At 46.3% G+C, this 15,374-nt stretch overlaps 1 protein-coding gene across 1 annotated transcript in view; it reads left to right on the top strand.

Moving 5' to 3' along the window:
• The first annotated feature begins 256 nt into the window (after positions 1 to 256).
• Positions 257 to 15,374, top strand: part of LOC127652180 (dystrophin-like) — a 182,525-nt gene continuing 167,407 nt past the window's right edge. Inside the window, exons 1-5 of the mRNA XM_052138250.1 lie at positions 257 to 429; positions 623 to 741; positions 977 to 1,155; positions 2,830 to 2,952; positions 4,394 to 4,585. Of these exons, the coding sequence (XP_051994210.1) occupies positions 269 to 429; positions 623 to 741; positions 977 to 1,155; positions 2,830 to 2,952; positions 4,394 to 4,585 (774 nt within the window). The 5' untranslated portion in view covers positions 257 to 268. The remainder of the gene's footprint in view (positions 430 to 622; positions 742 to 976; positions 1,156 to 2,829; positions 2,953 to 4,393; positions 4,586 to 15,374) is intronic.

The raw sequence follows: 15,374 nt of genomic DNA, 5'->3' as shown, positions 1-15,374 counted from the left end.
ATGATATTCCAAGGTGGTGTTTTAAAGAATATTATGGTATTACCATGATACATGTTCAAAAACATGGTAATACCATGCTACTTCTACTACATTATGTTTTTATACTTTTAATTTAACTGTAATCATAAATCTTTAGCCATCTCTAAAAAAAATATATATTTTAGAGATGCTATAAAAAGTTTTTTTTTTTTTGCTATAATTGTCATTGTACTGAATGATTAACATTTATATAATATCCTGCTTGCCCCCTGCACAGGTTAAGGATGTGATGAAAGATGCCATGGAAGACTTACAGCAGACCAACAGTGAAAAGATTTTGTTAAGATGGGTCAGGCAGTCCACTAAAAACTACAAAGACGTCAATGTGTTCGATTTCTCCAGCAGCTGGGCGGATGGTCTTGCCTTCAATGCTCTCATCCACAGCTACCGGTCTGTAGGGGTGCAATGGCTGAATACAGCCTTTTCCTAAAGCATTTTTTTAAGTTTATTATGTTTTATTGTTTTTCTCTTTTTCAATGAAGTTCTTGTCTTACAGATTTTCACGATTTAAAGCAAGGGTATAGGAATTTTTTTTCAGTTATTAAGTGATACTTAAATCAACTGGTGTGTCTCTGTCTGGTAGGCCAGAGCTGTTTAAATGGAGTGTGGTGGAGCAACAGGATAATGCCATAGAGAGACTAAACCACGCTTTTACTGTTGCAGAAAAGAGTTTATGTATTGACCGACTGCTGGACCCAGAGGGTATGACCTCGTTCTTTCTTTTCATCTTTTATATTGTCATTTGAAGTTGTTTCAAGTAATAAAGGACTTTTTATTTTTTTGGATTATTTGGACAGTAGGAAATGTTTTTGCTACATGAAAGTCAAAAATTTCTGAGCTATTAAAGACCAACCTCTGAGCAACGAAAACCTTTTATTTATTTCATCTTGTTTGCAAACGTTAGGTGCTGAATAAAAGTTTCTTTGCTCCTTTGCAGATGTTGCCAACGCTCTTCCAGATAAGAAGTCCATCATAATATATGTGACCTCCCTGTTCCAAGTGCTGCCCCATGACATGAGTATGGAGGCCATCCAGGAGGTGGAGACCCTCCCTCGAGCAACGGTAACTAAGGAGGAGCATTTCCTCTTTCAAACTCAACAGCATTACTCCCAGCAGGTCAGTGGAACACACACACAGTGTGTATATATATATATACACTCACCTAAAGGATTATTAGGAACACCTGTTCAATTTCTCATTAATGCAATTATCTAATCAACCAATCACATGGCAGTTGCTTCAATGCATTTAGGGGTGTGGTCCTGGTCAAGACAATCTCCTGAACTCCAAACTGAATGTCAGAATGGGAAAGAAAGGTGATTTAAGCAATTTTGAGCGGGGCATGGTTGTTGGTGCCAGACGGGCCGGTCTGAGTATTTCACAATCTGCTCAGTTACTGGGATTTTCACGCACAACCATTTCTAGGGTTTACAAAGAATGGTGTGAAAAGGAAAAACATCCAGTATGCGGCAGTCCTGTGGGCGTAAAATGCCTTGTTGATGCTAGAGGTCAGAGGAGAATGGGCCGACTGATTCAAGCTGATAGAAGAGCAACTTTGCCTGAAATAACCACTCGTTACAACCGAGGTATGCAGCAAAGCATTTGTGAAGCCACAAGACGCACAACCTTGAGGCGGATGGGCTACAACAGCAGAAGACCCCACCGGGTACCACTCATCTCCACTACAAATAGGAAAAAGAGGCTACAATTTGCAAGAGCTCACCAAAATTGGACAGTTGAAGACTGGAAAAATGTTGCCTGGTCTGATGAGTCTCGATTTCTGTTGAGACATTCAGATGGTAGAGTAAGAATTTGGCATAAACAGAATGAGAACATGGATCCATCATGCCTTGTTACCACTGTGCAGGCTGGTGGTGGTGGTGTAATGGTGTGGGGGATGTTTTCTTGGCACACTTTAGGCCCCTTAGTGCCAATTGGGCATCGTTTAAATGCCACGGCCTACCTGAGCATTGTTTCTGACCATATTCATCCCTTTATGGCCACCATGTACCCATCCTCTGATGGCTACTTCCAGCAGGATAATGCACCATGTCACAAAGCTCGATTCATTTCAAATTGGTTTCTTGAACATGACAATGAGTTCACTGTATTAAAATGGCCCCCACAGTCACCAGATCTCAACCCAATAGAGCATCTTTGGGATGTGGTGGAACGGGAGCTTCGTGCCCTGGATGTGCATCCCACAAATCTCCATCAACTACAAGATGCTATCCTATCAATATGGGCCAACATTTCTAAAGAATGCTTTCAGCACCTTGTTGAATCAATGCCACGTAGAATTAAGGCAGTTCTGAAGGCGAAAAGGGGTCAAACACAGTATTAGTATGGTGTTCCTAATAATCCTTTAGGTGAGTGTATATATATATATATATATATATACACACAGATACACACACTCAACTACACACTTCTAAATGCTGTGTAGTTATGATAATGCACTGTCCCCCAATCTGTGGCGCCAAATACATCTAAAATTAAAGACCTAGACTGCTTTATCGGTCTCAAAAGGCTTTCTAAAAGACGTTCTCAAGATCTGATCGAGCTCTAGATCACAAGCTTGTCAACACACTTTGCCAACTTACATTTGAATTACGCTTTCTAATATGTGATCTAATTTTGGCCCTCCACATCCAACATCCTCGTTTTCCTCTTAATGCCAAATCAAACTTGTCTTTCCACCAACTCTCCTTAACATTGCCATTCATCTCAAAGGCCTTTGTTTTGCTTTTACCCCCAATCTCCCTTCACTTTTCTCACTTGCTTTCTCAGATCACGGTCAGTTGTGTTCGTGGCCCCTCTCCCTCCTATAAGCCTAGATTCAGAAGCTATGCCTTCACTCAAGCTGCCTACGTCAAGATACCTGAACAACAGAGGAAACTCCTCACCATGCCGGTTTGTCCATGTTAATTACTGTCTTCTACAGTATCTGAACCCTCCTTTAAATGTCCCATTTTGCCTATATTATGTTTAATATGTTTATTCATCACAATAGAATACATACTGTATGTTAGATATTAGATATATTATTATGCCTAATATTTATTGTAGCCAAATTTTACATCTCTAAGGCAACCTTAGATTGATGCCATTACTGTAGGGATTTAAACTCCCAGTATAAAATGAGTTACAGGTAGGCATGTAAATCGTCATGCACTGTTTGTGCTACAGACCTCAAATCATTTCACAGAATCTTAGATATAATTTATCTCCGTAACAAGTTTGATACTCAGGGATAGGGCTTTGTTCAAATCCCTTAACTCTGTGAGAAATAGTAACGGTTATGCTTACCATATCAGAAATCACCAGTAAACCTAGTGCTGTGTCATAACTTGATTGGATAATCCATTTCCTAAAAACAAGAGGCCCCTCACAATCTTTAAACCCAATCTGGAACCACCCTGATCTTATCTATCAGCCAGTGCATTTCACCACATACAATGGAAGAGGGTATTTCCCAAAGCAGGAAAAAGAAAATTACTAGGCTAACTTTAAAGATTAGTCAGCTTTTGAGGATGAAGCAGCCAAAAGTACTCCAGGGGCTTCAGCGACAAGCCTGTTTGTTTACTCATGATTAGCCAACCACTCCTTCCGCCTCATTGCCAAAAAGAACTTAATGAGGGTCTAGATAAAATAAAATAAAAACTTGATTTGATTATTACAAAATCCATGGCTTCTGGGGGAAAAACAGTTTAAACCAGCCTAAGATGTTTTGCTGGGTTTAGGTGGTTTGTTTTGGTTTTCAAGCCTGGCCAATGTGATGCTTAGCTGGTTTAGCTGGGAAGCCAGCTGACCTCACAGTCTGACCAACTGAAAAGTGCCCAAAGAACATGATCACAATGGAAATTGACATGATGCTTCCGAATGTTTGTGCTTTTTTTGTTTTTTTGCTGAATTACTGACAAGCATCTTCCCCCATCAGACATTTTTGTATGAATTAAAATGTGTTCACCTTTCGTTGTGGTGCTACCTAAAACATTGCACGAGCAGCCTCAGTGTAACGTGGGAACCAGAAAGTATTAAAAATAAGGTTAATAAAATGAGCATTCTTCTTGACTGTATAACATAATTTACAATAAAAAATACAACTCAAGTTTGATGTCAACTTATGGACATTTCACATCAACACTTCCAGCTTCAGCCACTGGAGGAGGTAGTTGCTTTTTGGAAAGCACAGACCGATTTCAGCAGCAGAACTTTCGGCCTCCGGTCACCATATTCACAATGTGATCAATGTAGCCCAAAACCCCTCTAAAACCAGCCAACAGACCATCCTGACAATTTTGTTCTGCTGTGAAGTACTTGCGTATTTGTCTTTTGTCTGCCTTGCCGACAGTCTCCCGACAAGCCTGATGAACTGCGACCGTCCCCTAGTCCCCTGCCACAGGGCTTAAATGAGCTGGAAAGCTACCAGAGTGCCCTGAAGGAGGTGCTGACCTGGCTGCTCTCTGCTGAGGATGGACTGCAAGCACAGCCGGCCATTTCTTCCTTTGTCGAAGAAGTCAAAGAGCAGTTTCATACTCATGAGGTATCTCGCCCATTTGTCTTTTAAAGACTTCTAAGAAATGTTGATGATACTGCTGAGGTGATTTTGCACTGGGAATGGTTGGGTGATGTCTGAGAACTGGGCAGCAACTTTTATGAGGCCTGTGATTTAATTTGCTACAGTAATTGCCACACTAGAACAAGGATTTAAATTTGATTTGTTTACTTAATAGAGTATCTATCTTTATGAATGACCTGGAATTTCAACCTGCTCTCATAGAATAGGCTTACTATACTTTTATTACTTAATTATTTTTATGTAACTGTATGTATCGCTGCAGTTTCTTGGTGAAATTAACACTAGAGGCAGTAAAACTACAATGACTTTTAATTCCTTTCATACAAATCATGAGTAAAAGGGCAGATTATCAGTTTATAACATTTTGCCCTGTTCCTCACACAATGCTATTTATGACATCAAATTACTTTTACTCTAGTGCATGAATATAAGGCGATGCATTTAGCGGTTGCATTGCACAATCAACTGCATTTATAAGCTTGTTCAGGTGTGGTTAAATTTCACAGTAGTTCCACTAATAGAGAGTTGAACTTGCGATTCGAAAGACTGGGGTACGAGTCACACCACACAACACAAAATTACTTGCTCCAGCAATTGCTTTTATGACAGTATTGTTAAGGTTTAAGGTATACATATTTATAGGGAGGTATTTTTTGTTGATGTAAAACTATATAGTGCATTACCTGTAAAAACCTCATCCATCTGTAAAAACATTTTACTCTCTTTTAGTGTCATGTAATATAACTTTGCAAAAATTTCACCTTTTTTTTTTTTTTTTCTGAGATCTGGAATTTGGTTGACACAATAATAAAAACTTGATGTCTTTATGTTGCCTTTAAGTCATGTTGCAATGATTGTATTTACGAGCTGAGTGCACATGAACGCCACAACAGTATCTTAATTACTAGAGGGAAATTCAATAAATACCAAAAAAGAAGAAATCACAATTTAAGAAATCATATTTGAAACTATGGATGTGCTATCAATAGCTGATGGTAAATTGGTATTTTACGTATTATATTGACAGTCAAATTTTATATATAGTTTATATGTATGCATTTTTCATCACCCACACCTCAATACGGTGATACCTTAATTCAGTGCCTCCACAGACTTAATTGAAATATAAAACACTTTGAATGGTTTCAATTACACACATGTGGACTTAAAACACAAGCAAGACATATTTCTGCATAAATCATTCATAAAACCATTCTTACATAAATTGTTGCAACAATTTACAGTATGTAAGAATCGTTTTATGAACGATTTACACAGAAATTAGTTTTGCTTGTGTTTCATGAATGAAGCCCAATATGCACATCCTTTGCGCTTCATTTTTGTTGCCATAGCTCTAATCTTTTTCTTTTCTTTTTAAGGGCCATAGTAGAGTATTTAAATAGAAGAAATGCTATTTTAATTATGTTTTTCTTCTATCCAGGTTTACACAGAACATTTTGTTTATGGGTAAAAAGACAATTCAAAGTAATTTTCAATGTCTTTTTAGTATGACTAGACAGGAGAGATGAGGGATCTGAGTTCAGGATGTGATGACATGGAGAAGGCCATTAAAGCTGGTCATATTTGTTGTGATTTTGTGAGGTTAAGCTGACACATGGCAGCTTTTCACTGCGTGCCCAATTATTAGGCAAATTGTATTCCTCAGGATTCATTTTATTGTTGAACACAATGCCCTCAGTCAATCCAAAATGTTATTGAACCTCAAACCTGAATGTTTATCAAAGAAAAAGTGAGTTTTGTTTTTCTCAGGGGAATATATAAGTGTGCACAATTATTAGGCAACTATTAGTGTGCACAATTACTCGGCAACTAAATTACAAAAATAATTTCTACCAACTCAATTGTTTATTCTCAATTTTTAGAGTTGGTGCAATAAATAAGTAACACAAAATGACAATGAAATAAAAATTTTGGCCTTTCAAAAATATTCAGTGACCAAATAGCCACACTTCTTTTCAATAACTGCCATGAGCCTTCCATCGATGGAGTCTGTCAGTTTCTTGATCTGTTCACGATAAATTTTTGCTGAAGCAGCAACAACAGCCTCCCAAATGCTGTTCAAATTGCCTCAATATAAATCTTACGTTTGAGAAGGGCCCGCAAGTTTAAGTCAGGTGAAGAAGGGGGCGAAGTCATTATTTGGGCATCTTTGAGGCTCTTGCTGGCTAACCAAGCAGTGGAGTACTTGGATGCATGTGATGGAGCATTGTCCTGTATAAAAATCATGGCCTTCTTGAATGCTGGGGACTTCTTCCTGTACCACTGCTTGAAGAAAGTACTTTCCAGAAACTGGCAGTAGGTTTGACAGTTGAGTTTCAGTCCATCTTGAACTCGAAAAGGTTCAACTACCTCATCCTTAATGATAGCAGCCCATACCAGTACCCCTCCTCCACCTTTCTGGCACCTGACTCGAAGTGGTGCCCTGTGTCATTAGTGATCCAGCCACAGGCCAATCCATCTGGTCCAACAAGAGTCACATTTCATCTGTCCATAAAACCTTTGAATTCACGTGAAAATTCTTCATGTATTTCTTTGCCCAATCTTGATGCTTCAACTTGTGAATATATTCAGTGGTGGTCGTGTTTCAGCCTTCTTGACCTTAGCAATGTCTCTGAGCACTTGGCACCTTGTATTTCTGGACACACAAGGTAGGTTGCAGTTCTGGAATATGGTGGCACTGGAGGATAATGGGTTCCTGATAGATTCACGTTTAATTCTTCTCAAGTCTTTTGCAGTTAATTTGTGCCTTTTCTTCTCCATGCATTTTTTTGCACCCCAGTTGACTATTTGCAACAAAATGTTTGATTGTCCAGTGGTCACGCATCAATAGTTTAGCTATTTCAAGAGTGTTGCATCCGTCTGAAAGGCAGTTTACAATATTTGACTTTTCAGTGTCAGTTAAATCTCTTTTTTGGCCCATTTTACCTGAGGAAATAAAGCTGCCTAATAAATATGCACACATTGATATAAGGTGTTAGTCACTTTCGCCACACCCTCCCTCATTACACAAATACATACCACCTGAAAATGATTGAATCCAATAAGCATTCAAGTTTATATGGTTTGGAGTTGGAAAATGTGCATGAAAATAATGATATGATCACAATAATCTCTTGCCTAATAGCATGCAGTGTAGATTCCTACATAAGCTCAGAGTCTTATGACTCAACCTTGACTAAAGTTTGTAGGGCATGTGAAGAAATATAAGTCTGCACTGTTAGCTCTGGGATAAGATGATTAAATAAATCTGATTAGCTGTAAAGATCATTCTAAGTGTAATGAACTCAGACTGGGCGTTTGTTGAGAATCCATATGCAGAAGTTTTATTGAAGTAGAAAATCCAAAACGACAGGCAAAGCAATGGTCAAAGATGCAGGCTGGGTTCAGTGAACAAAAATAGGCAGTCCAAGTAAGCAACCAAGGCAAAAACAATAATCCAAAAACGTGATATACAAAAGGCAGGCAAAAGGTCATAACAAGAGGCAAAAACAATAGCAATGGAGAGAACGCTCAGTAAGGCAGGAAAGACTGGCAATACTTCGCAAAGTGTTAGTAGAAAGCAAGGCTCTTTATATATATCAAACAGGAAGTGACTGTAGAAGAAATTGAGTGATGTCAGTATTCAGGTGAGGGCTCCCTCTGTTGGTTGGAGGGAGCAGATGTTACAGAATCCCCCCCTCTATGAACACCTCCAGGTGTTCTTCGACTGGGGCGTCCCCTTGGTCTGGGTGCTGGGTGGTCAGGATGAGTTCGATGAAAATCTTGGATAAGAGAGGGATCCAGATTGTCCTTGGCAGCTACCCAGGATCTCTCCTCTGGTCCGTAGCCCTCCCAATCCACCAAATATTGCACCTGGCTTCCTCTTCTCCTTGACTCAATGATTTCCTTTACCAAGTATGCTGGTTCTCCATTAATCTCCAAGGGTGGTTCCATGGTTTCGGGGCCACATGCAGGGTGGACCAGTTTTAGCAATGATACATGAAATGAAGGAGAGATTCGGTAATTAGCAGGAAGCTCAAGTCTATAGGTCACAGGGTTTATCTGTCTGATTATACGAAATGGACCAACGTACCTGGGACTGAGCTTCCTACTAGGTAGCCGTAGATGCAAGTCTCGTGTGGAAAGCCAGACCCTCTGGCCTGGCTGATAGTTAGGGTGGGGACGCCTCCGTCGATTCGCTTGGATTCTCTGAGAATGAATGGCACGTTGAAGCCTCACATGAGCGCTGTCCTACACCTGTTCACTCCTTCTGATCCAGTCATCCACCGCTGGTACTGTAGATGGTTCCCCAGACCAAGGGAACATGGGAGGTTGATAACCCAGTATGCATTGAAAGGGGGTAAGTCCAGTAGATGAATGGGTTAGTGAATTTTGGGCATATTCAGCCCATGGAAGAAATTCACTCCATCTCTGTTGTTCTCGACTACAGTATGACCTAAGGTAACGTCCGATCTTCTGGTTCAATCTCTCCCCTTGTCCATTCGCCTGTGGGTGGTAGCCTGAGGTTAAACTAACATTAATGTCCAACAGTTTACAAAATTCCTGCCATACCCTCGACGTGAATTGAGGACCCCGGTCCGTGACAATGTCCTCTGGCAATCCATATATCCGAAACACATGATGGAACAAGGCAGTGGCTGTTTCCATGGCAGTGGGAAGACCCTTCAGTGGGACAAGACGACAAGCTTTAGAAAAGCGGTCAATGATTACCAGAATAGTGGTGAAATTGTTAGACTTGGGTAGATCTGTGACAAAGTCTACTGATAGATGGGACCAGGGCCTCTGAGGAATGGGTAGGGAGTCCAGTAGTCCAGTAGGAAGTTCCTTGGGGGTCTTAGACTGAGCACATACAGGACATGACTTGACATATGAAGTAACATCTTTAATTAAGTCTGACCACCAGAATGAGTTGCGCATTAAGGCTACAGTTCGTTGAATACCTGGATGTCCAGCGCTGAGGGAAGAATGCACCCATTGGATCACACGTTGTCGAAGGATGCGTGGGACGTACTGCTTGGTTGGTGGGCAAGAAGGTGGGGAAGGATCTGTTTGCTGTGCTTGTTGGATCTCATCCATGATGTCCCAGCGAATGGGGGCTACAACCAATGATGAAGGGAGAATAGGATCTTGGTTATTTTGAAAAGACATAGGTTCATACCTTCTAGACAGAGCGTCTGCTTTACTGTTCTTGCTTCCAGGGCGGTAGGTAACTGTGAATCGGAATCTGGAAAAGAACAGAGACCAGCGGGCTTGTCGTGGATTGAGTCTCTTAGCACTCTTGATGTATTCCAAGTTCTTATGGTCTGTGATAACTTGAAATGGATGTTCTGCTCCCGCTAACTAATGTCTCCATTCCTCCATTGCAGCTTTCATAGAGAGTAGTTCCTTGTTACCTACATCGTAATTTCTTTCAGCAGCAGTGAGTTTACGAGAATAGAAGGCACATGGGAACATCCGTCCTGGCATACCATGCCTTTGAGAGAGAACAGCCCCAATCCCATTATCGGAAGCATCAACTTCAATGATGAAGGGTAACTTTGGATCAGGATGCTTGAGGATGGGTGCAGTAGTGAAGCATGTCTTGAGGGTATTAAAAGCAGTGTTAGCAGATTTGTTCCATGGAAGTTTCTTGGGTTTGTCCTTGAGCAATGATGTTAGAGGTGCTGCGATGATGCTGTAATTCCTAATAAATCTTCTGTAGAAATATGCAAAGCCAAGAAATCGCTGAAGTTCTTTGATAGTGGTAGGTTGTGGCCATTCAGTAACTGCTTTGATCTTGGATAGATCCATCTCCACACCGTGATGACTGATTATGTAACCTAAGAAACTAGTACTAGTGTTATGAAACGTTTGGTTACGTATGTAACCTCCGTTCCCCGAGGGAGGGAACGACACGTTGTGTCGGAGAAGCGACACTAGGGGTCTCTCTTGAGCACCGATATCCACCTCTGATCTATGAAAAAAGGCCAATGAGAGTTGGCAGCCAGTATTTGCATGTCCCGCCCCCGGACATACGGGTTTTTAAGCGGCGCAAATACGGGAGTTCATTCAGGATTTTTCTGAGGAGCCGGAAATGGTCCGGCCACAACAGTGGCTCAGTTCAGCGACATGGCGGAGGAAAGACACAATGTGTCGTTCCCTCCCTCAGGGAACGGAGGTTACATACGTAACCAAACGTTCCCCTTCTGTCGCTCTCTCCACGTTGTGTCGGAGAAGTGACACTAGGGGACCCATTCCAATCTTGCCATGTTCTGAACCGTGTACATGAACTGCCGATACAGAGGCGGGCAGGGATTCATCCAGTGCCACGCATCGTCTGCACCCGACTGCATGTACCCTTCCCCAATGCCCCATACGAACATCGGGATCCTTCTAGTTACCCTGAGAGGGGAACAAGGCGATGTTTGCCAACATGGGAATGGACCAGCCTGGCTGGGCCTCTTTTCTCTCTATGTTTCTCGCATAGAGCAATCACGGCCGGGGCCCTTACACGCATATAGGGAAGGGGGTCTTACCCAGACCCTGCGGAGACCACACCTGCCCTTTTTCTTGGGGAGGAAAAGTGGTAGACACGTCACATGGCAGTCTTAGGGCTCGTGTGGAAAGTATGGTGCGGTGGTAGCTCCAGCCTCGAAAGGGGGGAGTTGCTACAGCACGGCGACCGGGGCAGCTGTAACTGCCTAAGGGAGACACGGGGGTCCGCTCGTAAGGGGACAGAACCATGGAAATACACACAGGGGGAGTTCGAGCAGGAGGCCTTACCTGTGGAGCACCTTTACCAGTGCAGGGTAGCCATCAGGGTACCCGCAGTGGCTTGGGTCGGTGAGTTCCTCCGCTGAACTGCGGACCCGGAGGGCTGGGGAGGAATCGACCAGGGTCCCGACTCAGAGTGGGGCACCCTGGGAAAAAAGGCGCACTACTTAACCTTGACGTCAGGAAAAGGGCGCTGGGCGCAAGCGATCCACCCGGCCGGTCGGTCTACATGTTACCGAATTCTACGGGCCTGAGTCGCTGCTGGCTCCATAGGAGGAGACGGCGGGCGAGTTGTGACATGTGGCGGGAGCGTATGCCGCCTTGGCGATTTATGTACGCCACCACCGTGGTGCTGTCCGATCTCACGAGGACGTGTTTGTCCCAAACTAATGGGAGGAACTTCCTGAGGGCGAGAAGGACGGTCAGCAACTCCAGGCAGTTGATGTGCTAACTCAGCGGGGCCCCTTTCCAACAGCCCGATGCTGCGTGCCCACTTCACACAGCACCCCACCTGGACCGGGAGGCGTCGGTTGTGACCAGAACGCGTCGGGACACCTGCTGCAGGGGCACTCCTGCCCGTAAAAAGCAGAGGTCTGTCCAGGGTCGGAGTGTTTTGAGGCAGGAGGGGGTGATCCTTACCCGATGCGTGCCGTGGTGCCATGCTTGTCTCGGGACTCGAGTCTGGAGCCAGTGCTGGAGTGGTCTCATATGCATCAACCCCAGTGGCGCGACCGCCGCGGAGGATGCCATATGCCCCAGGAGCCTCTGGAAAAGTTTTAGAGGGACCACTTTGCCTGGCTTGAAGGAAGCAAGGCAATCCAGCACCGACTGAGCACGCTCACTCGTGAGACGTGCTGTCATTGAGACTGAGTCTAACTCCAACCCGAGAAAAGAGATGCTCTGAACCGGAGTGAGCTTGCTCTTTTCCCAGTTGACCTGAAGCCCCAAGCGGCTGAGGTGCCGGAGCACCTGGTCTCTGTGTGTGCATAGTAACTCTCGAGAGTGTGCTAGGATAAGCCAGTCGTTGAGGTATTTGAGAATGCGGATGCCGGCTACTCGTAGCGGGGCAAGAGCCGCCTCTGCGACCTTCGTGAAGACGCGAGGGAACAGAGACAGGCCGAAGGGGAGGACTTTGTACTGAAATGCCTGGCCATTGAACGTGAACCGTAAGAAGGGTCGGTGTCGTGGCAGAATTGAGACGTGGAAGTACGCGTCCTTCAGGTCTACCGCTGCGAACCAATCTAGATGCTGAACGCCAGCCAGAATATTTCTCTGCGTGAGCATTTTGAACGGGAGTTTTAACAAGGCCCGATTGAAAACTCGCAGGTCCAGGATTGGTCGTAAGCCGCCGCCTTTCTTGGATACAATGAAGTAAGGGCTGTAGAAACCCTTCCTCATTTTGGTTGGAGGGACGGGCTCTACCGCGCCCTTGGCTAAGAGGGTCGTGATTTCCGTGCGCAGGGAACTGGCATGCTCGCAGTGTACTGCGGAAAAGTGGACGCCCCTGAAGGGGGGTGGGAGCCGGGCAAACTGAATTGCGTAACCGAGTCAAATGGTCCGGTGCAGCCAGCGTGATGCGTTGGGAAGCGAAAACCACGCTTCCTAGCTCTGCGCTAGGGGCACCAAAGGGACGAGTATTTTGGACGTACCCGGCGGGGCCTCGCAGCGGGGCGGAACAGGTAATGCAGCGTCGGGCGGCTTCGTTGCGGCCTGAAGCTGGGGTGCTGAGAATAGACTCAAAGCACTTACCTTGCTCCGCGCACCCGGCAGGGGGCGGGTTCGTGACTGAGGAGGAGGTCTGCTGGCGTCCTCTGGACTCGTCTGAACCGGCCGGCCGGGGGGCAGTCATAGGCAGGCGGAAGGCGGGATCGCCGCGTCCGGTGTACCGGGACTGTCGTAATCTGAAAGCAGATTGCCGTGAGAACGGCATTTGCGGGCCAGGTGACCCAGAGGCAAAGGAAATAGCTCTTTTATTGAGAATGTGGGTGCCACAGCCCCCATCAGGGGGTGTGGCAAATGAAAAAACAAAGGATTCTCCTCCCAGCCCTCCACCGGGGGACGGAGCGGTCTTACCACCTCCGGAGCTAACGTCTTGGGCTCTGGGTCGGCTGTCTCAGGAACGCTTGGGAGCCTTCCGGGTCCTAGAGGGGGTACGTGAGACAGGGGGTGTGCGCCGCCTGCGGGGTGCTCGACGCTGGGGCTGAGAGCTGGGCCCGGGTTGAGGCAGAGCAGGAGCTGGTTTCTTCGCAGGGGGTTGCCCTTGGCAGGCAGACGGGACAGGGCCCGTAGCGGCAGGTGTGCGGCGGGGCATAATGTGAGAGATGGCCTCCGTCTGCTTCTTCACCGCGGAGAACTGTTGGGCGAAGTCCTCGACGGTGTCGCCGAAAAGGCCAATCTGGGAGACAGGTGCATCTAGGAAGTGGTTATTGTCGGCCTCACGCATCTCGACCAGATTGAGCCAGAGATGGCGTTCCTGGACCACTAGGGTGGCCATCGCCTGTCCGAGTGCCTGCGCTGTGGCCTTCGTCGCTCTCAGGGCGAGGTCGGTCGCTGAGCGCAGTTCCTGCAGCACATCAGGATCAGGTCCACCCCCGTGCATGTTTCTGAGTGCTTTGGCCTGGTGGACTTGCAGGAGGGCCATCGCATGCAGGGCGGAGGCAGCGCGTCCAGCCGCACTGTAGGCCTTCACGTTGAGCGAGGATGTTGTCCTACAGGGCTTGGATGGGAGTACGGTGCGGCCATGCCAGGAGGTAGGGCTACCGGGGCATAGATGGTACGCAACTGCCCTATCGACCTGGGGAATCGCCCCATATCCGTGGCGCTCTCCGCCGTCGAGGGTGGTGAGAGTGGAGCGGGTGGCACCTAGACGAGTGGAGAGCGGGGCTCTCCACGTAGACGTCAGCTCGTCATGCACCTCCGGGAAAAACGGGACCGGGGGGGATGCGTGGCCACGAACGGCGCGCTGCCTCCAGGAACCAGTCATCCAACCGTGAAGGCTGTGGGGAGGATGGAGGGTTCCAATCCAACCCCACGCTCACGGCGGCCCGGGAAAGCATGTCAGACATCTGAGCGTCGGCCTCAGCCTGGGCCTGCTGGCCCGAAGGCGGCAGTCCAGGGGAGTCCTCGGCATCAGACATCACACTCTCCGATGCAGCGGCGAGCTCATCTGCTTCGGGCTCGGGAGGATAGACAGCCGGGCCGTGAGGCGAGCCACTATCGCCGCGAGTGTAGACGGGGACCAGCGAGCGTGTCGGGGAACGGGAGGTTCGCGGGGGGCTACCCAGCGAAACTGCACCCGCTTCCGCCCCCAAATCGCCCCCAGCGCCAACCGCATCGTCCTCAATCCCGTGGGAAGGAGCAGCAATGCGGGGTGCAGCTGGGGTGGCTTGCTCTCTGTTGAAAGCAAGCCGCGACCGCAACGTGGTCATGGTCATGTTCTCGCAGTGAGAACATGAGCCATCCACAAATGCTGCCTCGGTGTGATCGCGGCCCAAACACACGAGACAGCGCCTGTGGCCGTCTGAAGTGGAGAGCACTCTACCGCATCCAGGAACAACACAGGGGCGGAAGGGCATCTTGAAAAAGACGCATCCTGAAAAGGACGTTCAACGCTGCTGCGTTTTGCTTTTTTAGAGAAATTCACTCTTTTAAGGGAAATAGCTCTTAATACACAGTATGTGTGTGTGTGTCTGCGCTGTCGAAGCGCTCAGGGGCAACAATGCACGCCGTGCAATGCGAAGGAGAAAGCCGCTGTTGTGCGCGGTCAAGATCCAACAGCATGCAGATCGTCAGAGGAAACAGGAACGTTAGTGTTGTGTAACTCGCAGCAAACTGCAGACAGACCATTGGCTCTGAAGAAATTTTCTGAATGAACTCCCGTATTTGCGCCGCTTAAATACCCGTATGTCCGGGGGCGGGACATGCAAATACTGGCTGCCAACTCTCATTGGCCTTTTTTCATAGATCAGAGGTGGATATC

This window comes from Xyrauchen texanus, chromosome 11 (assembly GCF_025860055.1).
Source record: "Xyrauchen texanus isolate HMW12.3.18 chromosome 11, RBS_HiC_50CHRs, whole genome shotgun sequence".
NCBI classification, from domain to species: Eukaryota; Metazoa; Chordata; class Actinopteri; order Cypriniformes; family Catostomidae; genus Xyrauchen; species Xyrauchen texanus.
The sequence above is the reverse complement of the archived record's forward strand: the minus strand, read 5'-3'. Positions and strand labels throughout refer to the sequence as shown.